The following is a 27,332-nucleotide window of genomic DNA, read 5'->3' as shown; positions in this document are numbered from 1 at the left end:
TCCTGAAAGAGCATCTGGACGAGTATCCACAACTTCCTTTTTGAGTGAGCATTCGCATTCCTCGACCCAGGCTTCGGCAGTTTCCTGGCATGACGCAAAAATCGATCTCCAGGACGGAGCGGGCAGCTTTGGCACACATCGACTCAGAATCGAACCGGTTTTACTATGCTGCCTTCTATGCTGAGAGCATCACCGTTGAAGCAGCTGACCGAGAACGATCTCCGTGGGCCAGATTTCAATCCTGACGTCAGCTGAGTCTACAGGCATATGCCAGCCAGATCAGCCAATGAGCTCAGGTATCATCAGCCTCATCGATTGGTTGATTGACTGCTGCGTCATCTCTTGCCTTGAGCCCTGAAGCTCTTTGACCTTATTGCCGTCTCTCTATTCGCAGGTCGACACAGGCGTCTGCTTAGCAATCGAGAGCAAATATGGACTCCGCGGACAGGGCGCTCGACTTTGTTTTTGTTTCTTGATTCAGCTCAACGACTGACTATTAAGGCATATACGAGTACAGTCAGTGCTCTCTATCCGCCGTAAGCCCGCTGTATAGATAGTCCGCTCGGTGACTTGGCGGGCTTACCCCGACAAGGATGCGTTGAAAAGGGATGAGCACCAAGTCTACCCTCATGCCTGGGTACTTGTGACGAAAATGCGCGATTAGGTCCAGCAGGGCCAATGTTCTACAGCCACTAGGCGATATCTGAAATGCCACGCATCGTACTCCCTTGGAAGGCATCTCTCGTTACCATTGGCTTCTGTTATCAACGAAGTTCCTGGTCAACTCCCCGGCGGAAGCGGACAGCTCAGGGTTCCTTGTAGAGGCATGGCTGTAGTAAATTGAGTCATATATCAAGAAGCGCTCTCCCCGATCGTTCTGAGTTGGATCAAGAACTAGCGTGACGTTGCACTACCGAGAAGTCGAGCGAAGTTCCTGCAACATGACGGGGTCATCTACATCCTACACTGATGTGTAAGCCATTTTCTGCCCCGTTGCAAGTCATGTTGCTGATCAGCGTTCAGGCTCATCATCGGCGCCGGCCCGTCTGGTCTGATGGCCGCCTACTGGATGGCACGCTGCGGTGTGAATGCTCGAATCATCGACAAGCGTGGCACCAAGGCATTTACCGGGCAGGCGGATGGACTGAGGCCCAGGACGCTTGAGCTGCTTGATAGCATAGGAGTTGTGCATCGAGTCCTTCACGAAGCCTGTGAGGCAGCAGAATTCACGTTCTGGGTCAGTCAGCCTCTTTCGAATGGGTTCTGGGTGATGGTCGCGAAGATTGGCTGACGCAAGGCTTTCAGGGCCCGGGTGAGGATGGCCAACTAAAAAGACAAGGACAGCATCCGATTCACGATGTGGACATCTCGCCCTTTGGCAACTGTCTCCTGAACCAAGGGAGAATTGAACGTTTCATCTTGGATGCCATCAAAGACTGTTCTGACCTTGAAGTCGAGAGAGGCGTCATTGCAGAATCACTAGAGTGCGATGAAACCCTCGAGAATCGTAGCGATGCGTATCCTGTCACTGTTACGTTGAGAACCCTCGGCGAGGAAGAAGCGAATCCTTCCTGCAGCGATGGTGGTTCTGGAGGCGTACGAAATGGACTACTCCGAAGTAACATCACGCCTGATGATTGGGATGATCTAATCAAGAAGAGCAAAGAGAGACCGGGAAATGTCGAGACAGTGAAGGCCAAGTACCTCATTGGCTGTGATGGAGCGCACAGCTGGACCAGGAAACAGTTAAACATACCTTTCGAAGGCTCCACAACTGAGCACATATGGTACTGAGGCAGTTACCCTGTTCTGCATGGCGTTTGACTGACTCATTGTCAGGGGTGTAGTCGATATGGTTCCCATCACAAACTTCCGTGAGACTGGTTGTGCCCGTAGCTATATGCCGGTTGCTGACTCCTGGTAGCTGATATCCGCCGCGTTTGCACCGTGGCAACTGAACACGGCACTCTCTTGATCATCCCGAGGGAAAGGCAGCTTGTCCGGCTCTATCTGCCTCTGCAGGCCGTTGACGGCACTTTGGCATCCATAGATCGAGCCTCAATTACTCTTGAGATGATTCGGCAAAAGGCCAAGGAAATGCTGAGACCCTTCAACTTTGATTTCAAGATCTGCGACTGGTGGACAGTTTATCAGGTATGGTTGAACTAGAACATTGGATTCTGAGACAGAAGGGTGACTCGAGGACTCTTCCAGGTCGGTCGGCGGCTCGCGTCAAATTTCACGAAAGGGCGCATTCATCTCGCCGGAGACGCGATTCACACCCATTCTCCCAAGGCAGGTCTGGGCATGAACATGAGTATGCAAGATGGATTCAATATCGGCTGGAAAGTGGCCCTCGTCGCGAAAGGGATCGCTCGACCTTCTATACTCGCTACTTACGAGCTAGAGCGTAAAAGAACTGCCGAAATGCTGATCGATCTGGACCGCCGTCTGCAGCCGTTGTTTGTGAAGGAGCAAGAGGGTGACGCTGCAGAAAGCACAGCCCCTAGCAATGGCAAGGAAACACTGATGGACGTGATCCAATTATCCATCGCATTTGCCAACGGATACGTCTGTTACTATGGGCCCAGCGCTTTAGTCCACAAGGGAGGCGAGGGTATCGCTGCGAATCTGATCCCTGGAGAAAGATTCCCACCAGCCAAGATCCGTAATCAGGCAGATGGCCGGGCCTGGTGGACAACACGCCTTTTCACAAGCGACGGGCGCTTCCGGATTGTGCTCCTCGCAGGAGATATGCGTCGCGAAGATCAGAGGCAGCGCGTCTCAACTTTCAGCACCCATCTAGCTTCGGCTGAGTCGGTTCTCCAGCGGTATAAGCCCGAAGGCGATAAACTCGACAGTCTCGTTGAAGTGATCACTGTGCACAGTGCTCCGGTGCGAGATATGGACTTTTCAGACTTTCCAGAAATGCTCAGACAGTTCGACCAGGAGAGAGGATGGGCCTATGAGAAAATTTGGAGCGATGACGAATGTTTCTGGGACCGACAATGTACGGGAAAAGGATATGAATTTTGGGGTGTCGACAGGGTACGAGGCGCTCTCGTCATCCTCAGACCCGACCAGCACATTGGATGGGTTGGAAACATGGAGGATGTCGATGGAATGACCGGCTATTTCGAGCAAATCTTTCAGTCTCCTCAGAAGTCCTTGAAGATGGAGAGCAATGCGTAAGAATAAGGACGTTGTGGTTCTGTTTAGGAATGATGGTTAGCACTTTGTCATCCATAGGTAAAAGAAATGAGTCTCACACTGTGTGTTTACCTATAGGCAAGCCTTACATGCTTGTCTTTATCACATGGCGCTTTTTGGCGGAGCAACAATTGAGAGCTAAAATGCAAATAGATGAAATCCATGGTTTGGATGAACGGTGGAGAGAAATTTCATGGTGTATACAAATAGAAGAACACAAATGAAGCAGGTACAAGAGAAATTGGAAAGCATTATATACTTAAATCATGAGCTGATAGTAGGGCCAGGGTATATATTTTTACACTTCTGATCAGCCATCGGAATACAGGGCAACGCGCACGAATCAAGAAGAATGCTCCCTCATATTAACGAATATCTGCAATAGGATGAGGGTCTTGGTTGCCTAACCGGGCCTCGATGAAGCTTTAAATGTTTCGGGAGGCTGTTGGTGGTAGAGTTGCAGTGAGGTACAAGGTCAAGGAACGACGTATTATTATTGTCCGCCTGTCAGCAGTTATCACACCCCACCCGGATTTGTTGCTCGTAGGGCGTGGGGAGATACCTGTCTAGTATATATATTTAGAGCGGACAGGTGAAATGCCACTATCATTATTGTCGATTTGACATAACTAAGATTCAAAACCAGCCTACGAGACTCCTCAGGATATATTGAATATAGCATATTTGAAGATGAGCGCAAGTCCTTCAACAACACACCACCACATTGTTTTCCTTCAGGCGGATTATTGTCCAATCCCCGACTTTCGCTTCCCCCCTGGTCACACTTTTACTACGACCGTCTATCAGCAAACTTCGCTCTCAGAACTCCATTCGCGTATTCGGGATGCCTCAGTTGTTGTATTCTCATACATCCCTTTTGACGCGCACACACTCTCCCCCGAGGTGACACCGCATCTTAAACTCATTGCCGTCGCAGCAGTTGGCACAGACTGTATTGATCTCGAAGCATGCAGAAAGAGAGGGATCATTGTGAGCCGATCTGTTGGTGCAAATGTGGATTCGGTTTCCGAGCACGCAATCGGATTGTACTTCGCTTCGCGGCGGCGACTACTGGATATGCACATGTTGACCAGAGCGGGCGAATGGGCGCATCGGAAAGGAACCATCCTGTATCAATTCCTCGACAAACATGGTCAGCCTCCTTTGAGTTGCCAAGATGAAGTAGCTGGTATTATCGGAAACGGGATTGTTGGTAAGTCGGGCGAGTCCGATGTGGTTCCGGTTGATTGCTGCTCTGGAGGCTGACAACACAAACACAGGAGGAATGATCGCTCAGCTTGCACGTAACCTGGGGATGAAAGTGCTAATATCAGCGCGGAAAGATCCTGCAGCATCGGTGTCACTGAGCACGGTCGATAGCACCGAGCGAACTCCATTCGATGCTGTCATCAGACAAAGCACGGTCATTTTCGTGGCAGTGCCGCTTAGTCCTTCGACGCGAAACCTCATATCGACCCCAGAATTGAAAAATATGTCACCGCATACTGTCATCGTCAACGTCTCCCGCGGAGGAATTGTAGATGAAGACGCACTACTCGAGGCTTTGAGAAAGGGTACGATTGCTGGAGCAGCCACGGATGTCTTCCGTGAAGAGCCTGCTGGATTGGATAACTCTCCCTTACTGTCCGACGGGACAAAGGACCTTAATCTAATTGTCACTCCTCATTTAGCGTGGCTATCAAAGAAAACGTTGGCCAACTATTCGCAGATGGTGAAGCAGGCCATTGAAGGATGGAGTGCAGGCCAGCCATGCAATGTCGTGGCCTGATGATCGACTGATATCCTGTATACTCCAGGGCCAACTAGCCATGTTAGCGAATAAGTTCCATTAATTAGCGACGTACGTATTGTCGTTGAACAAACAGAATGAGGATGCCACAACTGTTTTGCTAGATAGTAGACGCTGACATCACTGCCGCTTATCGATATGCTTATCATATCGCTTATCTCACCGGTGTCGAGTCACGCGTCGCCTCAAACTTCAGACATTCTGTGCTCCCCTCACGAGTCATGACAAATCAGCCCTTCGACTGCCATCTTGTGGATGATATTTCTTTGAAAATCTATCCAATGGAACGAAAACTGCAGCTTTGAGAGATGTACCTTGACTTGCGGCCTGGATGAATTATCAATCCATCACCATGGCGGCTAATGCCACCGACAATGGCCACCGCTCCGACACCCCCGAGCATGCTGGCTCAGCGACCTCCAGGGAACCTGGAGGCCGCGAGGAACGGAGTGCTGGATACCGTGACGATGTATTTGAACCGGAGCCGGAAATGGAGAGATCATCTCGGACATCCCCTCAGAGTTTCACTGCCCGTTCCCTCTTTGTTGGACTCGTCATTGGCGCCTTGATCACGTTCTCCAACACCTACTTCGGCTTGCAGACTGGCTGGATCAGCACAATGGCCATGCCTTCAGCACTTATCGGCTTCTCTGTTTTTAAGGTCTTCTCCAAGTATCTCTCTTATCCGTTCACGCCGATAGAAAACGTCCTTATTCAAACGGTGGCTGGGGCAGTGGGAACTATGCCATTAGGGTGCGGGTTTGTTGGCGTCATTCCCGCGTTGGAATTCCTCATCCGAGACGGGGAAGACGGGCCTTCTGGCGACGGCGGTACCGGGGAAGGCGGTCCTTTGAAGCTCAATTTCTGGAAACTGGTACTTTGGAGTCTGGGAGTTTGCCTCTTCGGAGTTGTCTTTGCTGTCCCGCTAAGAAAGGAGGTAATCATCAGAGAGAAATTGAGGTTTCCGAGTGGGACGGCATCGGCGCTCATGCTCAGAGTACTACACGGAAGTGGGTCTAGCGATGAGAAGGCGAAGAAAAGAGTCAATCCGGCTGCGGTGCTAAGAGAAGGAGAGGATGAAACGGTTGCCTTGACGCAAGAAACCGGAGAGGAAGAGGGCAATGCGCTACTGCGAAAGGATGCTAGTGAATGCCACTCGGCTGACAGACGAGATTGGCGGTCGAAGATGCGCCTCCTGGTGGGTGCTTTTGCGGTGTCTGGTGTCTATGTGAGATCTCCTGCTAGTGGTCGTACTAAACCGAGCCCGAGTGACACTAACCGTGACAGACGCTATTCTCCTACTTTGTCCCTCAAGTCCGTGACGTGCCCATTCTGGGTCTTCCCCTAGCACAAAATTGGCTATGGACTCTCAACCCATCCCCCGCATACATTGGCCAAGGAATTATCATGGGCCCATCTACCTGCATGCACATGCTTTTTGGGGCCATACTCGGCTGGGGCATCCTATCTCCGCTCGCCAAGGCTCGTGGCTGGGCCCCTGGGCCTGTGGATAGCTGGGAGGATGGAAGTAAGGCCTGGATTGTGTGGGTATCTCTAGCCATCATGCTGGCCGACTCGCTTGTCAGTCTTGGTTGGCTGGTTTTGAAGCCCGTCATAGCCAACGCTCCAAAGCTGAAGGCCAGATTCTTCTCCAGTCGCGTCGGAAAATGGATTCTGGCGAAAGCGTCGAATACCAGCTCTCGCCATTCATACGTCAGATATTCCGCCCTGAGTCCGATCTCCGAGGAGTCATCGACAGCAGCCTATTCCGTCCAACTTCCGGCAAGGCACGGCGAACCCGAGGAAGAAGATGATGCGCCGCCTTCCCAGCTCATCTCTACTCGAACCGTGGCGATCCTCCTTCCCTTGACACTGATATTGAACGTGGTCTGCATGCACATTGTCTTCGGAGACGTGATGTCGCCCTTGCTCTCCAGCCTGGCCACTCTCCTCGCCGTGCTACTGTCCATAATGGGCGTCCGGGCACTAGGCGAGACAGATCTGAACCCCGTCTCCGGAATCAGCAAACTGACCCAGCTCCTCTTCTCTCTCGCAACGCCGGCCTCACACTTCTCCCGTCGCACCGCCCTAATCACCAACCTCCTCGCCGGCGCCGTCTCCGAATCCGGAGCCCTACAGGCCGGCGACATGATGCAGGATCTCAAAACAGGCCACCTGCTCGGCGCAAGCCCCAAAGCCCAGTTCTACGGCCAAATGATCGGCAGCCTCGTCGGCGCCGTCCTCTCCACCGCCGTCTACAGGATGTACGTGAGCGTCTACCAGGTCCCTGGGCCCATGTTCCAGACCCCGACCGCCTACGTTTGGATCTTCACCGCCCGCCTCGTCACAGGCCAGGGCCTGCCCCCCATGGCCTGGCAGGCCTCGCTACTCGCAGGCACCGTCTTCGTCGGCGTCACCATCCTGCGCATCTACGCCGCTTCGCCCCTGGCGAACGGCGGCCGGCGCAACGTCTCCGCTCCCTGGAGGGCGTGGGTCCCCGGCGGCATCGCCGTCGCCGTGGGCATCTTCAACGTCCCCTCCTTCACGCTGGCCAGAGCAATCGGCGGGATAATCGCCTGGTGGTGGTCGCGGAAGCACGCCAGCACAAGCACCGCCAGTTCCTCGGATACCCCTGGCGAGACTGTAGCAGATCAGACACCAGGAGGATCGAGAGCGCCTGCGGCCGTGGCCGGCAAAACAGCCGAACAGGCCGCCCGAGAAGCGGACGCGGCCTCTTCGTCGGTGGTGGTGCTAGCCTCAGGGTTGATTCTGGGCGAGGGGATCATCAGTATTGTCAATCTGCTTCTGGCTAGCGGGAATGTTCCACATCTCTAGATAGACATATATATATATATATATATATATACTTATTATCATCTGCAGAAGAACAAAAACTATTTCCAGGATTTGCCTCGGCCACAGCCTTTATTGAAAATATTCTGGTTTTTGCTGTATTCACTACTATCTACATAGACGACCACCAAACTATACATGAACAATCAGAGAACGTACAGGATTATTGCTAGGAAGCCAGACCCGGTCCACGTTTCTTCCTTTGATTCTCCGATCTAAATGCGAAAGGAAGGCAAGAGCAACTGGAACTGTGCTGATACACAATAAACGCACTGTATAGGGGGAGAGAAAGAGCACAATGTGTTGAACCTCACAACCGACATCCTTTCTCAAGATAAGGGAAAAAAAAAAAAAGAGTTAAACTGAAAGAAGTGGGTATTCCCGTTGAACAAGACATGGGCACAGCCTTCCCAAGTAAGATGGCATCTTGCTTGGAGGGGAGACAGTTGCCGGCATCGTAGAAGAAAACGTATAAGAGGGGGGGATAGAAAGATACTAAGTATGAAAAAGAAGTAGAGAAACTGAAACAGGTTGACAGCGGGGGCTCATTCGTCCCAGACGCAGGTGATACTCATACCAGGCTCGTTCCGTCCAGCGGCAATAACAATCAACTGTCCCCCACATATCAATCAATTGCATTTGCAGGTCGCTTTCGTTCACATTTGGACATTCATAAGCCTATTGACTTCACGCGTGGTCGTCTCGAACTAGTGCTTGCGGCGGTGGTGGAGTGGGAATTGCCGGAAGAGCACCGGAGGGAGGTGGCGTCATTGGCCCGGCCAGAGGGCTTGGTCCTGGTGATCCTGTTGAACGAGGAATAGGTCCCACTGGCCCACCTGCACTGTTGCTACGTTTCCGCTGGCTCGCTGGCATCTCCGGCCTCTGCAATCCTGGAGGTCCGTAAGGTCCAGGACTCATGGACCTTGGCGGCATCGGCCGGCCACCGGGACCTGGAGAGAACGATCGCGGAGCGGGAGGAAACTGTGCAGGAGACATTGGGTGCTGGGGATACGGACGTGGGGGTGGAGGTCCGCCATGAGGATGTTGAGCTGGGGACATTGGGCGCGGGGCCGAGGGTGACCGTGGGCGGGGATCATGAGGATGGAAGCCAGGAGGTAGTGGTCGCATGGGTCTAGGAGGCCCATGAGGGCCGTTGGGTCCCATCATTGGCGGTCGTGGCGGCCCGCGGGGGCCAGGGCCTGGACCAGCTCCTGGGGGCGGACGGGCTCGAGGCTTCACGGGACGGCACGAAAGACAAGACCGGGGAACGACTCCTTGCTGCGAGCGATCGAGTCTGACGCAGAGAGCCCAACCGTCGTCATACTCGTGCACAAGTCGAACGAGCTGACCGGCGTGCAGCTCCAACTCATCATCCATTGAAGGATTGAAATCCATTTGCACGCGATGAACATTGCTTGGCCCGGGAGGAGGGCCTGCAGCACCGCCGGGTCCGAAGGCTGGAACAACAGCAACCGCGGCAGCAGAGGCGATCGACGCAGGATCAGCGCTAACGGCGCTTACAGGACTTTGAGCCGAGCTTTCGGTAATCGATGATGCTTGGGACGATGAACTTTCTGGGCGGCCAGGTAGGTCTTTGTCGGAGGGTTTGGCGGCGGCGGCGGCGGCAGCAACACCACCAGCCACTGCAGCTCCGGTAGCAGCAGTTCCAAGAGCAGATTCCACGCCAGAATTGCTCGGTGCCGTTACAGTGGGTGACAGGGGAGATTGAGGAAGAGGGACCGCCGAGGGACTCGGCGGACCTGTCGCTGCAACCGGGGAAGGAGCTTCTGCCTGATTGCCAAAGGGATTCACTGGATCGCCGAACGGATCTGTCCTACTAACACTCGACTGTGGCGTATGGGGCGGCGAGGCATTGCCGGTCAAGTTACGCGATCCAGCTGCAGCGACTCCCAGTGTAGCACCAGCACCAGCACCAGCCCCGCCAGCAGCGAGAGAGGTCATAGAGGTCAGATCTGGTGCAAACTGAGTGACAGGGCGGACGTTGAGTTGTGGCGGTTCAGATGGGGTCATCGGTTGGGGTTTAGGCGGAGGTCCAGGCGGAAGCATATTATCGGCTCCATAGGATTTTTCGTTTACTGCTTCGGCCTCTGCCATTTGTCGCCCTTGCTTCCTCTTGCGCATGAAGAAGAAGATGAAACCTGCGATCAAACCAAGTCCAAGAATCACACCAATCGCAATACCCGCTTTTGCACCCCCAGTAAGTCCCGAGCTTGAACCAGCAGCAACTGAAGTGGCCGACGGTGAAGCCGATTTTTCCAGAGACGACGATCCTTGGGTGGTAGTGGTAGTATTCAAGCCTGGGATAGTCAGCGACGAAGTCGAGCTGGAGGTGGCCGTGGCGAAGGTGGTTGGAGTCGTGATGTCCTCAGTGTTGTCGGTGGTGATCGCCTTGGTTGTATGTTCGGTGGTCGTGGGTTTCACTTCAGTGATCGTAGCCTTAGTCTCTGTGGTGGGGTTCGACTTCGCTTCGGTCGTCGTTGTTTCTTCCTCGGTTGAGGAAGATCGTGAGTGTCCCACGGGAGCGCCGACACCCTGAGTTGGCTGTGTCGTCGTTGCTCCCGGGTCTACGCCCGTTACATAGCCGCCGATAGGACCGTCAAAGGTGGGAGATGCCGTCACGTAGACGATGGTCACGGCTTCATTCTTGGGATCTCTTTCCTCGAGGCTTCGCTCCTCAAGGGCAGCGTGATGATCGCGATGCGCATGTGCGTGCACCATGATTGCGATTGAGGCTGTCACTCTTGCTTCGCTGCCAGTTGAGTCAATTGGTTCAGACGATAATGTCGGCAAGAAACATAGACTTCTAATGATGCTGCTGCGATGAGATGGTAGGTCTTGCAGAGACCTGATATAATGATAACGAGAGAATGGGAATCTTGTGCTTCAAAACAAAAAGACCCGACACGACGTGCCTAGATCAAAGACGGACCCTTAATTCGTACTGGTCTGATCAAATAGGCCGCGTTTTCAAAGCAAAGAGAGCGCAAAGCGCGTCAAGGAATGTGGGAAGTAAAAGAATGAATCTGGGTTATGGAGGGGCTGGCGGACTAGCCACTCAATGAATGAAAGAACGACGAGCTTCCAGGCCGCGAGAGTGTCAAATGAAAGAAGGGAGACCAAAACGTGGAATGCCCACGAATTGGGAGATGAAAAAAGGAAGACAGTCGCAAAGGGAAAAGAAGGACGAGAGAAGGAAAGAAAAGAAGCGAAAGAAGGCTGCTTTTTGGTGGTGATAGCCCTGAGCGGGAGAGACAGACGCCCTAAGAGAGAACCTCTGGGCTGTCCTGTCTGTACTCTGTCTGTACTCACTCAGTAGAGAGGTACTAAGAGGTACCAAGAGGGAAAACAGCCACAGTCAATCATTTACCACAAACGGGCGAAAGTAAACGAAATGAGATCAGAGCTAAAAATGAGGGGAGTGGCCAATCACAGCCAAGAAAGACACGGGCTGGGTCTGACCGCACTAACCGTCTGGGGCCATGATCCCTGTTCCAGACCCGCTGTTCGCAGGGCTCTGGCATTGCTCATTGGCTGATGATTGTGACGGTGCCTGGTTTCATGACCGTAATGACCAACACGAGGACTCAGCGTGCCGCCATAATCCAACTCATTATTGGATTCGACCATTTTGATGTTTATCATAAATGATTAGAGACAGTGATGTACCAATCACTTGACGTACGTAGGTAGGAACAGAGTAGATATTGTGTCCTGGAATATGACGAGGTAGGAGAGTCCCAAACTCTGCCTCATTCGCATAACACATCAAGGTTCAGCCTTGAGCACGACATTACAGAGTTACTCGTGTATCACTAAAACGAGTCAAGGTACCTGTACGGTAAGTTTGTTCTCTGATGCTCTGTACAGACCTTGGATAATCAAACTACCTCACGTCCATCCCACCCCCTATTCTCAGTCTCTAAGATGCTCGCGACCTTGGGAGTCAACCTCTTTTCTGCACACAGCTCATTTCCAAGCAACAGTCTGTAATACTCAGACACTCGGTTGCCTGCATCGCTCTGTGCTTTCTAGCTAGGCATCACTGTATACCATAGTTAATTATTGTCAGCATTTGTTGCGATTTGATGGTCTTATTATTACCCAAGCCCCTCTTCTCCGGTCGTCCCTAGCGCCATTTACGTTGATGAATCTAACCATCCCGCTTGGGGGCTGAATGCTGCTTCCCATTCTTCCTCTCTGACTCCAAGATGCATAACTAATTATCTCAAGACCATGGACCTTGATTTGTGTGCGGCTGGCAGATATCTATTTAGGATGATTCTCACTGCAAGACGCGATTGTTACACTGCTGCAGGTACACTTCAAATCGTACCCGCAATCAGGACCACCGATCCCGTCGGAAATTGCATTCGCTTACATGATCGCTAATTAGCCCATTTTTCATCCTGTGACGGGTTGTCGGTGCCTCGGTTGGTCGAACTAAGAGATCCTGCGTAAGTGTACCGAGTAAATTTCAAGGAACCAGTTGCTGGAGCTGAGCCCCAGTCACAATTATGGCTCAACCGCTCAAGGGTGTGGCGAGTTGGCAATCATTGTGGTAGTAATGCCCGCTTCGAGCCGACTCAATTTTAAAGGCTGAAACACCCGCTGCAGACTGGTGGACCGCTAGAAGCTTGGCCATGATGATCACAACATCATCGCGAGGTGATTTGTATCATGGGAGACGGTTGCAATTAAACCCCTGGAGAGGACCGGCTTCAAGTCGTCGAAAATAATGGATGATTCAAGGCCTGCCACACTATTAGCATCAGGGTGGTCCACTTAGAATGTGTAGCCTACCTCTGCAGCAGACAGCCGTTCACTGCTCTCGTAGCGTACCAGTCTGCTCACAAGATCCCGTCCTTTGGAAGAAGCTCCTCTGAGAACTTCATCCCACGGTTTGGCAGGAAATCGGTAGAACTCGATCTTACCCCAGTCGGGAAGTTTCTCAGTCTCCTGTTTCCTATGTTAACCTAGCCCCAAGGCCAGAGGGGCACAGCGACAGAATATAATCGGATGACTTACAGGCCAGGTGCTCTCATCTGGGGTTCCCAGAGTCTTGAAAATGGACTGAACAAGCGACAGATCACTCCCCACGGGCCCCGAATCAAACAGCTGCTTGTGACCGACAGCGACAGCTTCTGCAACAACACAGCCAGCGGCCCACAGATCCAAAGCTGTTCCGTATCCCTTGAACCCAAACAGGATCTCAGGCGCTCGATAAGATGTGGTTCCTACATCGGTGATTTTCTTATCAGCCGGCTCGGAGCCCCTGTCTCCTTCTTTCCATGCGATACCAAAGTCCGCCAGGTACGCCGGGCCGTCAGGCGAGTCCAGTAGAATGTTAGAGGGTTTGACATCCCGATGAATGATTCCCAGCTCATGAAGGTGTGCCAAGGCGCTGAACATGTCCCGCAGATGAGCCTTTATTTGCGTTGCAGTGATCATATCACGGCGGAGCAAATGTTCCAAGTCATATTTTAAGTAGGGGAAGACCAGGATGAGTCGTCCTCCGTCAGCCTTGAGCGAGTCCAGCAGACTTATAACATGAGGGCTCGCGGCTTCTCTCAAAAGTCGAACCTCGCGCTCAGCGTCATGTGGCGGTGCCAAAAGATGGGGTATGGTAACTTTCACCGCAACCACAGATCCATCCTCACGCTTGGACTTGTAAATAGTGGAATGCAGCCCATCAAATACATGGAGGCATCCTTTGAATGGACCAATTGCTTCGCCAGCTGCCCAGACACCCTTATCGGGCTCATGTTGCAACTGGTTTGGACTGCTGATCATTGGGGCTACAGAACCACTGGCCTCAGTGGCATCGATGGCATCCTGGCACATCCGGTCATATTCTTCCTGCGAGATCCTTCATGAGCAGACGTTTTGATGACCACGGTCGAGAACCGACCTTCGAAGTAGCTTGTTCATAAGCCTCACTTTCGAATCTCTTTGCTTGGGACTGAGCTTCAGCAAATGCAGCTGAAGACGAAGCTCGCTGATAGGCAGTAGTCCTAGGCTGTAGTATTAGAAATTGCCAAGACAGACGTTCTAGGAGACTGATCTCGATGATCATAGGCTTACAGAGATTGGATTGCCGTTAATCGATCGGTGAACCCGAGAGCTTTCTTCCAGTCTGGTGCAGCCATGTTGTTGGATGTTTCGAATTAGACGCGTGGGGCAGAGATGACGGAATAAACCTGGAGAAGAATCGAGCTAGTCAAAGGGAGATCGATAACCGGCTCATCAGTTAACTACCTGTACATACAATAAGGACCGGCCCTTGAGATGAAGCAACAACGATATCCTTTCTAGTCTTGTCAGTTGTAGCAGCCGTATGGAAATCGATGGAACATGTGACTATTTTCTTTGCTAAGAGCAGCAATAATAATCCTGCCTTGCGATGCCTGAGGTATACTAGGTAAGCTAGCCGAATCCAGCTAGCTTCGAGTCCCCCGGGCCTCATTGACCAATCGCCTCCTCCGGTCTGCTCGGCTCCTCCGTGATTCTTCCGTGTTGCAACCCCATCGTCATCAACATCCCATCCATCCCATCCCATCCCATCAATTCGTTCCTCTTCTCTTGTCTGCTCCTTGCTCCACTCCGAGGTCCATTGATCGAAGGATACGGTCTCTTCTGGTAATATTCGGAGGATTTCAATTGCTCCTTCACCCGTATTTCGGCTTCTGTATTCTTAATATATCCCTATTATGCACCTTACGATCGCTCCCTTCTGGTACCGTTGATCTATGAATCGGAGCGATGGAACTCTCACGGCAGGAGTATCCAGCCCTGCTGGTAGGCCCTCGGACATCTTGATCTCGCTCTTGCTATGGCTATGAAATTGCAGCAGCTAATATTTTCAACTATTCCTGCCTTTAGGCCTCTTTGCAACCCAACCAAGCGATTAACGCTCTCAATGATCGCATACGTATCATTAACAAGATCAACGCGGATATCGCGGATTGGCTCCAGGTATGGCTCCAACCTCTTAACACAAGTGACAACAGAAGCTTTGGGTCTAACTCTTGTCTTCCGTGCGACAGGAACGCCGCCGCGTCGAAGAAGCTTACGCGCAAGGGTTGAGGAAACTGGCGCATCGACCACAACTCGAGAACGGGGCGGCGCTTGGGTAAGCTCGGTCATTCGGAACTGAAGCACGAAAAGACAAGGCTAATTTCGATATTTTTTTTTTTTTTTTCGACACAATAGCATTTTCCAACTACCATGGCAGCGCATCATCAATGCCACCGAAGCCGTGGCCTCATCACACGAAACGTTCGCGCAGAAGATTGATGAGGACGTGGAGCGCCCCTTGAGAGAATACAGCAGCAAGAATCGAGAATTGGCATCGATGCCTGGCATCCAGAGTGATCTCGCTGCGTTGGCGAAGAGCTTCGAAGCGAATCAAAAGAAGGTGGAAAAGGCCAGGGAGAAAGGCCCCAAGGGGGCGGAGAAACTGGCCGCTGCCATTTCCGCCGCAGAGGAGATCAGAGAACAATGGGATTCAAGGGCACCTTTTGTGTTTGAGCAACTTCAGGCAGCGGACGAAGGCCGAGTAAATCATCTCCGCGACGCGCTGACTCAATTGCAAACGCACGAATCGGACCAGGTAGAACGGTGTCGCCAGGCTGCTGAGAGCTGCCTGAATGTACTTCTCAATGTTGAGACTGCGGATGAGATCAAGACATTTGCCGCCAAGGTTAATAGAGGCAGGCCTGTTGCTCCCAGGAGGCAAGAATCTATACCCTCTGGCGGGCCAGGAGCACCTCTTGCTCCTCCGCCGCGCATTCAGGACGATGCTGCTAGTCAACGCTCGGAGACTTCGGGCCCTGTCAGGACACCTCCTGGTAAGACTTACATTCCACCATTCACACAAAATGTCTGCTAACCATGTTTGTGTCATAGCTCCGGAGCCCCGCACCACAGCCCTTGGTGGCCTCAAGCGACTAGGAACTGTCATGGGCAGAAGGAAGAGTGTAGTGCACACCCCTGGAGGAGGGCCACTCTTCGGAGATAAGAAGCATCGTAGTCCGTTTGCTTCATTCAAGCGGGGAGATTCACGCGACATGCAGATACCTGAATCCCCTACGGATCGTCCCGGCACAGCTCTAACTACTCAGGATAGCCATGGCGAAGCCGCACCGATCCCAACTGAGATCCACGAGCGAGAGGTTCCTGGTTCACTGCCGACGAGTCCAGAACCTCAGCAAACACCAGTGACCACGAATGGGGGATCAACTCAAGAGGTTCATAATGAGCCGACACCGCCTGCTGCTATGGCTGTGAATGAGGTATGTACAGACGACAATATACACCTGGATTAAGCTGATGACGATGAATAGCCGCGAATCGATTCGGAAGGATTCTCGCAACGACCACAGACCATTGACGAGATAACACGGCTTCAGCGAGAGGCGGCTGGGTGATTATTCCTGTCCTTGCTGTTCATAGTAGACAAATCATGCTAACTGCTGTAGGCTTGATGAGCATGGCATGAATCTGACAATCCGAGATCAGCCAATCTTTGAAGATGAGAACCAGGCTAAACAAGCAATGGACGAGATGGCTAATCAGTTACGTCTGGTAAGTGCGGCCAGAGAAACCTATTCCCTGCGCTCTCGCTGACGCTCTCTGCAGCAAGCTCAACACAGCGGAGTCAGACGAAACGCAGGCACCATACGTGGTCGTCGCGATGTTCGTAACACAGTTTTCATTCCGAACCCTCCGGGTTCGAGCAATGGACTCCCTGTTCCGCCATCGGGGTCGGATGTTTCTACTCCTACTTCACCAAGTCTGCCTTCTAGGCATGTCACTTCACCCAGCACCGCTACAGATGATCATGCCCTCTCAGATACAACGTCTATTCGCTCATCACACACCTTACACAACATCTCGGGCCCGGTTTCCCATCCTGATCTACACCAACCTGGGCTGAATGCGTCAATCGTAGAGACAGTCAGTGCGTGGTTCTCTGAGGGCGCTGTGACCAAGTCCTTTGTTGTAGGAGAACTCGCACTGGCCTACAATGCATCGATTGGAACAACGCCGGATAGCGCGCGCGTTCGTCTCGATAATTTCCAGGTATTGGAGAAGGTCGCTGCCAACCCACATTTTGTGCAGGAAGAGAAGGGCTCAGGGGAGGAGAAGAGAGGCGAGTATAGCGTCCTTCTCTCTAACATCACACGGTCTTCACCAACCGTGGCTTTCAAGTACCAAGTTCACATCGACCAGTCGGATGCTTCGGTTTACTGTCCCGTGATTTTCAAACCTGCGTGGAATCTCGAAGAGTTCCAGGCTAGCGTGATCATCTTCTACTCTATGAATTCGTCATTTGCCTCGTCGGTATCAAAGGAGTCAATCACCATCAAGAACCTCACCTTGACTGTGAATTTGGATACCTCTCCTGAAGAAGGCCGCGAGGCAGCTCATGCCACGAGTGCAGTTATGTATCCCAATTCTGGGGCCACCTTCCGTCGCAAACAGTCAGCGGTCACCTGGAAAATCCCTGAACTCGAGGTACGCGCCGGAGCTGATGGAAAGCTACTTGTTCGGTTTGCGACTTCAACCAGCTGGCCACGAAAAGGCAAAGTTGACGCTAAATTTGAGCTCCACACAGCAGACGCTGGCTCTCGCTTGGGGATTAGTACAATGTCTCAGTCAGAGGACACACCGCAGAAGGGAACCGATCCCTTCGCAGACGAAGATGGCAGTCTGCAAGCATCCGATGCCGCGCCTGCGTCCTGGAAAGAAGTACCCACTGTCCGCAAGCTGGTGGCTGGGAAATACGTGTCATATTGAAGGGGCGGTGACAGCCCATTCAAGTCCCTTAGATACGATACCGCCATGGATTATTCCTTTAGATGTCGCGTTTTCTGGAGTCACCTCGCCTGGTTGACAACTTGTTCACCTCTCGAGATACTCGTTCTTAGCACCTTTACCCTATCACTTGGTTCAGAGCTTTTTGATTCTTACTCCCCTTTTCTTCCCTGTGTCGACATCTTCGTTTCTAAGTCCTGGTCTATTGATACCTTCTGGATAAAGTAGGCTTTTGTGGTTATTGTAAATAAGCTCTCTTGTTTAAGTACTACTCCCTCAGGGAAATGGACAAGTTCATATCGCAGGCTCAGTTTACGGACAGAGAGCAAGTCTATTCAGACAGTTGTTTAAGCTGGTAGAGATCATTCATTATACATTGACATGTGAGATTCCAGGATGGTAAAATGGGCAACATCTCCACAGATTATTCCTCCCACCAAACGTGGCACCAGAAATGCTAGTTAGGAAATCAAATCACTATTTACAGTACGGATACCCAAGACATAAAGAGGCATTATCAAAAATTACATCCTCGCAGCCCGCGTCGTCTTGTCATAAAAGTCCAACGTCATGGCCGCAAGGAAACAGGGTATATCCTTCCGTTCTTCGACCCAGAACTTGATCAGATGTTTGATCTCCATCGCGAAGAGACTGTTCGGTCCACCGGAGATCTTCATCGTGCCGTTCTCGCCGTCGAAGATGATAGAGTTTTCCTCGCCGTTGCCCATGCTTCCCGGCCCACGGGAGTCAGAGGAGGCGCCGCTGTCGCCGTGTCGGTAGGCGGGGGAGAGGTGGAACATGGAGGTGACGCGGACGCGGCCGTTGGGGAGGAAATCAAGCTTGTAGCCTAGCAGGGAGGCGACTGCTTCGCGGAACTCCGATGATTTTGCGGTCCAGATTTCCTTCAAGCGGCGCATGCGCTTTTCCTTGTCGGCGACTACTTTCTCCATTTCGTTGAGCTCCAGTTTCATGCTTTCGAGTGTGCTGACGGGCACGACTTTGACGTCCGCGTGGTTGGCCTGCAGTTGGGCCAGGAGATCACGATTCTCTGCCCGGAGAGTTGCGATAGTTGAAAATTTGAGCTTTTCCGCTTCGGCGGTGGGATTGTCGCGCAGCTCCAAAATGCGTGTGCGAGACTTGGCCTTGAGGGATTTGAGCTGGGATTTGGTGGCTTCCAGTTCCTTGCGGAGGAGCGCTGCGGCCTGTTCAGACTTGGAAAGCGAGTCTTGCAGCGTCCGGTTCTTCCGCGTCAATACAGAGAGTCGCTCGTTCTCGGCGTCACTCTCAGCTGGTGACAACGGTCGTTTGACGCCTCGAGCTTGAGTATCATCCTGCTGCGGAGCTTCGCGCTTGGCAAGTTCTTCATGAGCCTTTTGCACCTCCGCGCGGTACTCGTCAACGAGCTTTTCCAGGTTGGCGATCTGCTCAGACTTGCGTTGGTCGAACTGGCTCTGTTCCGCGTTCATGGTGACCTCTTCCGTGTCGAAAGTCTCCAACTGGGCGCGAAGATACTCAACCTCCTTGACTGCAAGTGCCCGCTGACGTTCCAGTCTAGCTCTGATGCGGCTCTCAGCTGTGGCGCCGCCGCTGGCGGCGCCTGCAGCGCGCATTTTCTCTAGATCCTGACGGAGGGTGGCTCTCTCAGTCTCCAAGCTCTTAATTATTTCATCTTTCTCCAAAAATTGTGCCTCGATGCTGCCCAATTTGTCAACCAATGTCGCCTTTTCAATCCGTTCTTGCAATAACGCTTTGACGACCGCGTCGGGCGAGTCAAATTCCGCAGGCTCATCATTCTCCTGTAGCAGACTGGTCCACGAATTCCGCTCATCCTCTAGAATCTGTTTCTGGATCTGAAGAGTGTTCAATTCTGACTCGACTTTTTTCATGAGCTGGAGCTGATTTTCCAGGGACTTCTTTTGTTCCTCTACTACCTCGACATTTTTCTGGACTTTCCGCAGGTGGCGCAGTTCCGCGGTCTGTTCTCGATTTGCAGTCTCCAAGGCCCTAATGTGAGCGACTTGGTCAGAAAGCTCCCTCTTCAATACGGACAATGTTTCCCCGTCAGTCCCCTCTGCTTTCAGGCGAATATTTTCCGTTTCAAGGTTGGCGACATCCATATCCCGCTGCGACAGCTTCTCTTGAACAGATTGTAAATTGTTTCTTGCATCTTGAAGGTCGTTCTGCAGTTCCTCGAGCGTCTTTTGAAATGATGATCGAATTGTTTCTAGTTCATTGATCTGATGTTTGTGTTGTCTTTCCTGGTCGAGAAGCTGAGCTTGAGTCTCTTCCAGTTCCTCCTGTATGCTCTGCTTTTCATCCTGTAGGCTTCTAAGTTTCCGCTCTAGTCCGCCCTTGTCGTTAAGGGCCTGGTCTTGGACTTCCTTCAACTCTTTGGCAAGCGTTTCACTCTTATGGTTGGCACGATGACTAGCGGATTCTGCAGCCTGCGATTAAACTGTCGTCAACATGTGCCCAACGCAATTGACAAATTATGACAATGGTAACAAACCTGCGCCTTCCTGAAGTCCGCATCGGCCTTCAATTGTAGATCTCGGAGTTCCTTCTCATGACGCAGCGTCATCAAATCCCTCTCCTGTTTGATATTCTCTAGCTCATACCGCAGAGTGCTGACTTGTACGCGTAGCTCCTCCTTCTCCGTATCTATGGTGAGTCAGTCCTGTGATTTGTATTCCAGGGCAACGAGCGATCTAACCGGGCTTCGGAGGCTGTGAAGGGCGGATGGATTGGCGCAGAATACTTTGAGTTCCCATGATGGACAAGGGTGAGGCGCTCCCAGGAGGAGACCCCAAAGGGGGTCGCGAGTTTCTATTTGCATCCATCTGAAGGTTGTAGTTAGTCACAAGCTGGGTCTTGATGCCACAGCGCGATTTACCTTCAAGTATTCATAAATGACGAAGTTGCATAGACCCCAATCGGTCCCAAGATTATAGGATGAATAAGATGCGCCACATGACATGCTCTCCGAGCTTCAAGAACGCTCCCAACATGCGACAATTGAGAAATGCCGGACAGAGCGGGAGCGTTGCGCGATGTGTTTGAGAGCCTCCCAGCTACCTATTGGGATTGTTTTCGATGGGATGGTCGATCATACCCGATTGAGCAAGTGATGAGTAAGCAGTCAGTGCCATGAGCTCCAGTTCCTAAATCGGACTAGCGTCAGAATTTTCAGATGGATTTTGATTTTTTTGCGGATTTCGAAGACACCGAAAAGACCATAGTATTATTTGTTCCTCCCAACGTTCACGCCAACACCCGCCAATCCTCGGTCGTCCCTTTTCTTTCTGTCCTTTTTGGTATATTAAGCAAGCGCAACTTCGTCACAATGGCCAAGGACAAGTCCGAGAAGAAGGACAAGCGCGAGAAGAAGGAAAAGCGCTCGGAGAAGGATGGCGTCCACAAGAGCAAGAAGGACAAGAAGGAAAAGAAGGACAAGACCGTTCTCGCCGAGGCAGTAGAGCAGGAGCTTACTAGCAAGGTTCTGGATGGAATCGACAAGGCCGTTGCTGCCGATGTTAATGGAACTGCTGAGGCTGGGATGGATGTCGACAGCCGCCCCGTCGGCGCACTTGTGCCATTCGCCAACCCTCTGGTTGAGGACAAGCAGGCTAAGAAGGTTCTCAAGAGTGTGAAGAAGGGTGAGTGATCCTGGAAATCATTTGGACAAACAATCTATCAGAAGCTATATTTTTCAGAGCAAAAATGCATCGACTGGATTGACAGTGTTCTGTCTGCTAACTACCTCTCTAGCTGCCGTAAACAAGTGCCTGAAGCGTGGTGTCAAGGAAGTCGTCAAGGCTCTTCGCAAATCGCCCATCCCCGCCGCCAACGCTGACATCTCCATTCCCACCGCAGTTGTCATCCTCGCCGCCGACATTTCGCCTATGGACGTCATCTCACATATCCCCGTTCTCTGCGAAGACCACGGTATCCCATATGTTTTTGTCACATCGCGAGCCGAGCTGGGTAACTCGGCTGCTACCAAGCGCCCGACCAGTGTCGTCATGGTTGTGCCCAAATCAGCCTCGAAGGGCAAGAAGAAGGACGGCGAGTCGGAAGCCGACGGAGAGGATTTCAGCGAAGTCTTTGAAGAGTTGGCCAAGCTCGTCCAGAAAGAGTCCAAGAAGGTGAACCTGTAAAGGTCACTTCTTCCTTTCCGTTGCTCTCTTCTGTTTCTGTGGGATTTTATTTTAATGTCGGGGCTGTTGCCCTCTTTCGCTGCTGTCACGTCAATTGCTCTGGCTGTACAGTTCCACGTTTTTGTCTGACAAGACAGTGCATGTCTTTGGGGTCTGGCCTTTGGGACGTGTTCATTTGGGTTGATCTTTCATGATATGTCCGTTGCAAAATCTGGCGTTCGTAACTTGGTGTATTGAAAAGGCAGGAAGTCTTTCTAAAAATGAGGCTCAACACGAAGTTGATATTGTTCGATCTACATATTGATATATATACTAAATTATTGTAGATTCCGACTGATAAAGTGTTTGGAAGGACAGCAGAACCCATGGCTGACTCTCGTGTTGTTCTCCTGCTTGGGATACACACTACACTTCCTCTCTTCTTGTATGTGTATCGCAGGCAAATCGCTCATAGCGCTTCTCAATGAGAGGTATGACACAATTATCAATTCAAGAGCCGTGAAATGTTCCTTCTTGATTCTGCCATGCAGAGGACCCGCCCGAATCACTGCTGGCGGACGCGACAGCAATGGGGTCATGAGACTCACAATGAATGACCGATCCATGCTATCCATAGAAGAAGTCCAAGGGAAGATTCGGACGATACAGTTTGAATCACGATTCCTGATCCTTACGTCGATGCTCAGTACCTGATGGACCATAACAAGTCAGCGACTGGTCAACTAAAGCCGCGAATACACCCTGGGTGAGTAAGCTTGTCCGATATGATCCGGAGTCAGTGGCTGAGAATCAAGGGTCTTGGATTTGGATGGTCCCATCTGGCCAGACTGTGCCACTTCTGATATGTCGATGATCTGGCCTTCCAAAACCAAATCGAGAAGTCTGCATCTTGCCTAAGTGTTCCTCTCCAGCAGATGGTTCCTGACCTGCAACAAATCTGGAAATAAGGTGATCGTTTCGCCATGAAATTGAGATGACGATGTATACGAAGCTTAGAATGCCGGTCCTCAGCTCTTCTTGACGAACCGGACTAGAATCATTGCAGTGAAGACAACCTGGTCGGCGCTTTCATCGAGCAGATTGTCATATTGTTCAAAAGTCGAATCATCACGGGAGACTGGCACGAAGCTTCAGAGAAAAGGGACTCAACCGTGATTCTGCCACATTGGCAAAGGTGGAGTTCGTGCAGGTTTGTTCGGCCTCGATAGCTGGAAGTACCAGGAAATGATCCATCATAGGAGAGACATACAAGTAAAGACCTGATGAATCTAACGACCCAATATCTCCTCTTTTCCTCCTTCTCTCTTTCCATCCCTTGTCAACGCTGGGGAATGTGGGCCCCCAAGCACCCAAGTCGAATACTCAATCAGCAAGGGACATGCTCTATCGCCTACATAACTCTAAAATCCTTTGGTAATTTCAAAATCATCCTTGAGTCAGATCGAGAGTATCGCGCAGGCTGCGGGGGAGTCAAGGTTAGTTTAACGCAAGGGCCACGGTCAATGAAAATCAATGGCTATTTATCCCACCATCTCGGCCGTAGCTATAGATATATGGATGTCGAGGACCCCATCAACAGGAGCATACGCATACCTCAATTGAATCACTACCAGTTGAACAGCAAGAGTCAAACAACGATGCCATTCAAGTATTTCCTACTCATCATCTCCTTCTTTTTATTAAGCATCATATCCGCGTTCCCAGTGAATATCTCCCAAACCAGCGGAGATACAACCCATTTCCTCGCAGCAAAGGCACGTCCATGACTTTCCATTCTTCAATCAATGCCCAATCTAATTTGTTGCCAACTATTAAGAGCCAGGAAAAGGTCACTATTACCACAGATACCCCGTCGAACGTAGTATCTCCTGTAGACACGGTCTGCAAACACTGGAAATCAACCTGCTGGTCCACGAGCCATCATGGCTCATTTATCTCGAGAAGACCGGTCAACGAAGGTAATGGGAATGGGGACTGGGTATCTCTTGTTGAGTACTCTACTTTGTATCCTGAGCGGCGGGGTGAGCAGTTGTTGGCGCCTGTTATGATCATGTTGATTATGATGTGGTTAGCTGTGTTGGCCGTTGGGATCGTGGAAGGGATTGAGTTTGTGTTGGAAAGATGTGGACGGATGGGCGACGGCGAGGATGATTGTCTGTGTGAAGGCTGCAATGAGGAGAAACTGGACTTGAATGGGACGGTTGAACCGCGTTGTTGTGATTGCTCATTGACAGATGATAGAGACGAGGGAGGCGTTTCTATTAAGAAGATATAACACGCATGTCCATGATCGGAGTGTTTCATTTCAAGTTCTATGGTACATAATCATGCAACTGCAGACACAGTCCGCGCGCAATGTAGGATTAACTAGAAGTCAACTTTTCGCTCATTACGCCTTCCGCCGTCATTGATATCATAAGTATCCATGTCCATCGCGATCAAGCTCTCTGATCACTTTCCAAAGGCTGATACCAAGTCTTATCGTCGATTCCCTTCTCGACTGAGCCGCGGGCAGCATCAGCGGCTCCGGTCTCTGCAGTCTTGCGCTGAGAGTAGTTTTCGGCGAAGCGGCCAGGGTCTTGGTCGCTGCCAATGTCGGAAGTGAAGCTGGCGTTATTGTTGGGGTCGCTATCAAAGCCACCCTCCTGCAAGTTGTTGCCCTTAGGCTTGGTGTGAGTATACTGCCCGGTCACACTCTGGATGTACGAAGGGGCTTGGCCGGCATTGTACTGGCTCTTGTAACCACTTCCACTCGCCTCAGCGGGCTGGGACTGGGGCTGGGACTGGGGCTGGGATTGGGATTGGGATTGGGTCTGAGATCGGGTCTGAGGCCGAGAACTCTGCTGGGAGGTGGAATATACGCCCTTGTTGATACCCAGCTCCTGCTTGGCAGCTGTCGAGCCGCCAGTGTAGCCAGTCTCGGGAACATGCGCACCAGGGAACTTCCCTTGGCCACCCATATTTTCAGGGTATTTCTCCTTTTTGTCGAGCTCCTCACGAGTGGCAGCGTCAGGGGCAGAGGACAGCTTAGTAGCGCCAGAGGTGTCCGTGTTATTGAATGTAGACTGGTCGCCGGAAACCCCAAGAGGTTCGGCACCCCGGTTCTGGTGGTATCCACCACCGGACCTGGCTGATTCGGCAGCAAGAGAGTCGTTGGCGACAGGTCCAGAAGTCTCCTTCTTGGGATATCTGGTAGCTTCGGGATCTGTTGTGACCTGCTCGAACACTTAGCCATATGCTTGGTATAGAGCTGGATTGCATTGCTTCACGGTACCTTGGTGCTTCTCTGGCCGGGAGGGACTGGGTTGCCTTGGAGATCCATTATGATGTTCTTTGAACTGACCAAGAATTGTTTGTTGGGGAGGGATAGCTACGTGAGATGCGGTTGATTCTGCTTCACTAGTCGATGTGTCTGTAGTCGAGCACAGTACGATGCGTCGGTGGAAAGCTATATAGCAATGACCGCTGGATGTTGTAGTCCTGGAGGCTAGCTCATCCAGCAAGGTGATGTCACTCTGACGGTACCAACCCACCGCCCCGAGACACTCAGATTCCCAGCAAGCGACATCAGAGAGACAGGTACGTCAATGAACGGACACCACTGCTCTTGAGTGGCGCGGGCAACAGAAGACCGAGTGAAGAAGAATGATAGTCACGGAGCCCCCCACCAGTACTATAAGATATTTAGCTGCGATATGTTGCAATCACCCTTAGGTTTCCAGGCCGAAACCTCCGTCCTCGATCAAATCAGATCGATGACACGGCTATCCTTGCAGGGCATGAATCGACATGTCGAGCTCTTCACATGCTCAGCTGCCCGGTTCGGAAAGCAACCCTGATTGCGCAATATGTTGTCCTTCAAAACGGTCGATGCTGGGGAATCTAGAGCTGATCAACTTGATTGACGTCATGGCCTCAGGCCATAAGGTATGCGGGCACTTTGAATATTTTCGGCCAAACACCGACTGCAGAGATCAGGAAAAGTCATGGTAGAATGGTCATAGAAATCAAATGATTATTCCTCATTTAGTGTGTCGCAGTCTGTCTCTGGTACATGCAAGTGCACTGCACTACTACTGTGCAATGGATGGGTGACGTTCATTTAAGCTTGTACATTATAAGTCATGTGACATGCAAACTTGTACAGATCTGGACGCTAGTACCTCTCTACGGAGTACTCTGTACGAAATTCAACATCGGTGATTGCCTCTACACTAAGAGCAGATCTTATTATCAGTATCATGAAGCTTTTTCACTTCTCTTCGGCTATTTTGTGCTCTTCGTAAAGCTTCCCGCAGGCTCCACCCAGGCAGATACAACTCTGTCGTCTATGTACTTGACTGGAAGCAGGGACACTAGAAGAACTTTTTTATTTGTTTGGTATGTATTATCATTAAAAACGGCTTTGGGTCGCTCATCATAAAAGTTTTATCAATGCATTCATCAAGCGAAAAGAAATTATTTCCGAGCCTTAGCATCCCCCGGAATATCCGAAAGTCCTTCCGTGGCTTGGCGACCGACTTTGCCTGTGGGCTGAGTTTCCTTGTGCAATTCCTCTGCTGACTTCCGTGCGCTGCTTTCTGCAGTAGCGGGCCCTCTGAGAGCGCTGTTGCTCTCGCCGGAGACGGGTCCTTCTACGCCGCCGGAGCCGACGTTGACAGCTCTCTGGTCTGCAGACTGCCAATCGCTGGCGACGGGAGGCTGGTCTGGCAAAGGCAGGTTGGCCTTGCGTTCTTCGATGGCCTTGGCCTTGTCTGTGTGCTCATCGACGATGGACTGATCGTAGAGTTAGCGGCTGTGTCACCAAATTGATTTGCCGCTGGGTCAGGAAGTTTGTGTTACCTTCATAGCAGAGACATTGGAATTGGCAGGCGTGTTTCCACCGGCGGCATGAGAAGCGTGGGATTCGGGCTTGCGGAGATCCTGTTGGGTCTTGTAGAAGGTTTCGCTAGACATCTTGTGGAGAGTGTTGGGTGTATGAGATAGGTAGTAGATTGACTTTGATGTGGTGCGAAGAAGCTCTCTCAAGTAAGACTTTGAAGTTTGAAGATGATTAAGTTTCTAAATGCATGTAAAAGGATGATTTCAACGTTGTTATATGTTGGAGCTGTCGTGACTGGAGACCGTCATCGTGCTGGCAAGGCTGGGTGACGTTTGCCATTATGACGACATACTGTCCGCGCAGGCCTTGGTTTGCATGTTCATCACACCCAGACTTCCAACAACCCACCATAGGAAGGTCAAGATGAGTGGCTAAGGTGGACTTCAGTGAATCATGACCTTCATAGGGACTGTCAACGTTGATTTTGTTGCGCTGGGGTACGTTCACTCTACTCCACATCTTCAATATTGCTTCATGTTTGCATGCCTGCAGCACCGTTGAAGACCGAAGATGTCATAGTACAGAGGCCAGTGGTTTCTGAAACGGAATTCGTTCTGTTTCTTTATCCTTGCAACTTTTCAGG

The 27,332-nt window shown here is 51.4% G+C and overlaps 10 protein-coding genes across 10 annotated transcripts; 5 read left to right on the top strand and 5 right to left on the bottom strand.

Moving 5' to 3' along the window:
* Nucleotides 1-941: 941 nt before the first annotated feature.
* Aspvir_008724 (putative phenol 2-monooxygenase) lies at nucleotides 942-3,192 on the top strand (the record flags this gene model as incomplete). Its single annotated transcript, XM_043271892.1, has 6 exons — nucleotides 942-973; nucleotides 1,024-1,237; nucleotides 1,306-1,787; nucleotides 1,840-1,874; nucleotides 1,925-2,154; nucleotides 2,215-3,192. 6 exons carry the CDS (start codon nucleotides 942-944, stop codon nucleotides 3,190-3,192), a joined length of 1,971 nt encoding a protein of 656 aa, XP_043127827.1.
* Nucleotides 3,193-3,900: 708 nt separating this feature from the next.
* Aspvir_008723 (D-isomer specific 2-hydroxyacid dehydrogenase family protein) lies at nucleotides 3,901-4,999 on the top strand (the record flags this gene model as incomplete). The annotated part of the gene is made up of 2 exons (XM_043271891.1): nucleotides 3,901-4,423; nucleotides 4,491-4,999. 2 exons carry the CDS (start codon nucleotides 3,901-3,903, stop codon nucleotides 4,997-4,999), a joined length of 1,032 nt encoding a protein of 343 aa, XP_043127826.1.
* A 373-nt stretch (nucleotides 5,000-5,372) lies between these two features.
* On the top strand, nucleotides 5,373-7,855 carry Aspvir_008722 (OPT family oligopeptide transporter; the record flags this gene model as incomplete). The annotated part of the gene is made up of 2 exons (XM_043271890.1): nucleotides 5,373-6,248; nucleotides 6,308-7,855. 2 exons carry the CDS (start codon nucleotides 5,373-5,375, stop codon nucleotides 7,853-7,855), a joined length of 2,424 nt encoding a protein of 807 aa, XP_043127825.1.
* Nucleotides 7,856-8,560: 705 nt separating this feature from the next.
* Nucleotides 8,561-10,612, bottom strand: Aspvir_008721 (SH3 domain protein; the record flags this gene model as incomplete). The annotated part of the gene is made up of 1 exon (XM_043271889.1): nucleotides 8,561-10,612. The coding sequence occupies one exon, from the start codon at nucleotides 10,610-10,612 to the stop codon at nucleotides 8,561-8,563; it is 2,052 nt and encodes a 683-aa protein (XP_043127824.1).
* Nucleotides 10,613-12,676: 2,064 nt separating this feature from the next.
* On the bottom strand, nucleotides 12,677-14,040 carry Aspvir_008720 (putative cell division protein kinase (Ctk1); the record flags this gene model as incomplete). The annotated part of the gene is made up of 4 exons (XM_043271888.1): nucleotides 12,677-12,850; nucleotides 12,920-13,750; nucleotides 13,803-13,905; nucleotides 13,976-14,040. The coding sequence occupies 4 exons, from the start codon at nucleotides 14,038-14,040 to the stop codon at nucleotides 12,677-12,679; spliced, it is 1,173 nt and encodes a 390-aa protein (XP_043127823.1).
* A 613-nt stretch (nucleotides 14,041-14,653) lies between these two features.
* Nucleotides 14,654-17,692, top strand: Aspvir_008719 (uncharacterized protein; the record flags this gene model as incomplete). The annotated part of the gene is made up of 8 exons (XM_043271887.1): nucleotides 14,654-14,689; nucleotides 14,774-14,866; nucleotides 14,938-15,023; nucleotides 15,104-15,741; nucleotides 15,800-16,185; nucleotides 16,237-16,316; nucleotides 16,372-16,477; nucleotides 16,532-17,692. The coding sequence occupies 8 exons, from the start codon at nucleotides 14,654-14,656 to the stop codon at nucleotides 17,690-17,692; spliced, it is 2,586 nt and encodes an 861-aa protein (XP_043127822.1).
* A 542-nt stretch (nucleotides 17,693-18,234) lies between these two features.
* Aspvir_008718 (coiled-coil domain-containing protein MAD1) lies at nucleotides 18,235-20,687 on the bottom strand (the record flags this gene model as incomplete). The annotated part of the gene is made up of 4 exons (XM_043271886.1): nucleotides 18,235-20,154; nucleotides 20,220-20,371; nucleotides 20,424-20,550; nucleotides 20,604-20,687. 4 exons carry the CDS (start codon nucleotides 20,685-20,687, stop codon nucleotides 18,235-18,237), a joined length of 2,283 nt encoding a protein of 760 aa, XP_043127821.1.
* A 213-nt stretch (nucleotides 20,688-20,900) lies between these two features.
* On the top strand, nucleotides 20,901-21,867 carry Aspvir_008717 (40S ribosomal eS12 domain-containing protein; the record flags this gene model as incomplete). The annotated part of the gene is made up of 2 exons (XM_043271885.1): nucleotides 20,901-21,366; nucleotides 21,479-21,867. 2 exons carry the CDS (start codon nucleotides 20,901-20,903, stop codon nucleotides 21,865-21,867), a joined length of 855 nt encoding a protein of 284 aa, XP_043127820.1.
* A 2,438-nt stretch (nucleotides 21,868-24,305) lies between these two features.
* Nucleotides 24,306-25,189, bottom strand: Aspvir_008716 (uncharacterized protein; the record flags this gene model as incomplete). Its single annotated transcript, XM_043271884.1, has 2 exons — nucleotides 24,306-25,082; nucleotides 25,142-25,189. The coding sequence occupies 2 exons, from the start codon at nucleotides 25,187-25,189 to the stop codon at nucleotides 24,306-24,308; spliced, it is 825 nt and encodes a 274-aa protein (XP_043127819.1).
* A 1,136-nt stretch (nucleotides 25,190-26,325) lies between these two features.
* On the bottom strand, nucleotides 26,326-26,823 carry Aspvir_008715 (uncharacterized protein; the record flags this gene model as incomplete). The annotated part of the gene is made up of 2 exons (XM_043271883.1): nucleotides 26,326-26,643; nucleotides 26,710-26,823. 2 exons carry the CDS (start codon nucleotides 26,821-26,823, stop codon nucleotides 26,326-26,328), a joined length of 432 nt encoding a protein of 143 aa, XP_043127818.1.
* Between the last annotated feature and the right edge of the window lie 509 nt (nucleotides 26,824-27,332).

Source organism: Aspergillus viridinutans, assembly GCF_018404265.1.
Source record: "Aspergillus viridinutans IFM 47045 DNA, scaffold_7, whole genome shotgun sequence".
In the NCBI taxonomy this organism is placed as follows: domain Eukaryota; kingdom Fungi; phylum Ascomycota; class Eurotiomycetes; order Eurotiales; family Aspergillaceae; genus Aspergillus; species Aspergillus viridinutans.
Note: the sequence above shows the minus strand (reverse complement) of the source record. Positions and strands in the feature narration are given on the sequence as shown.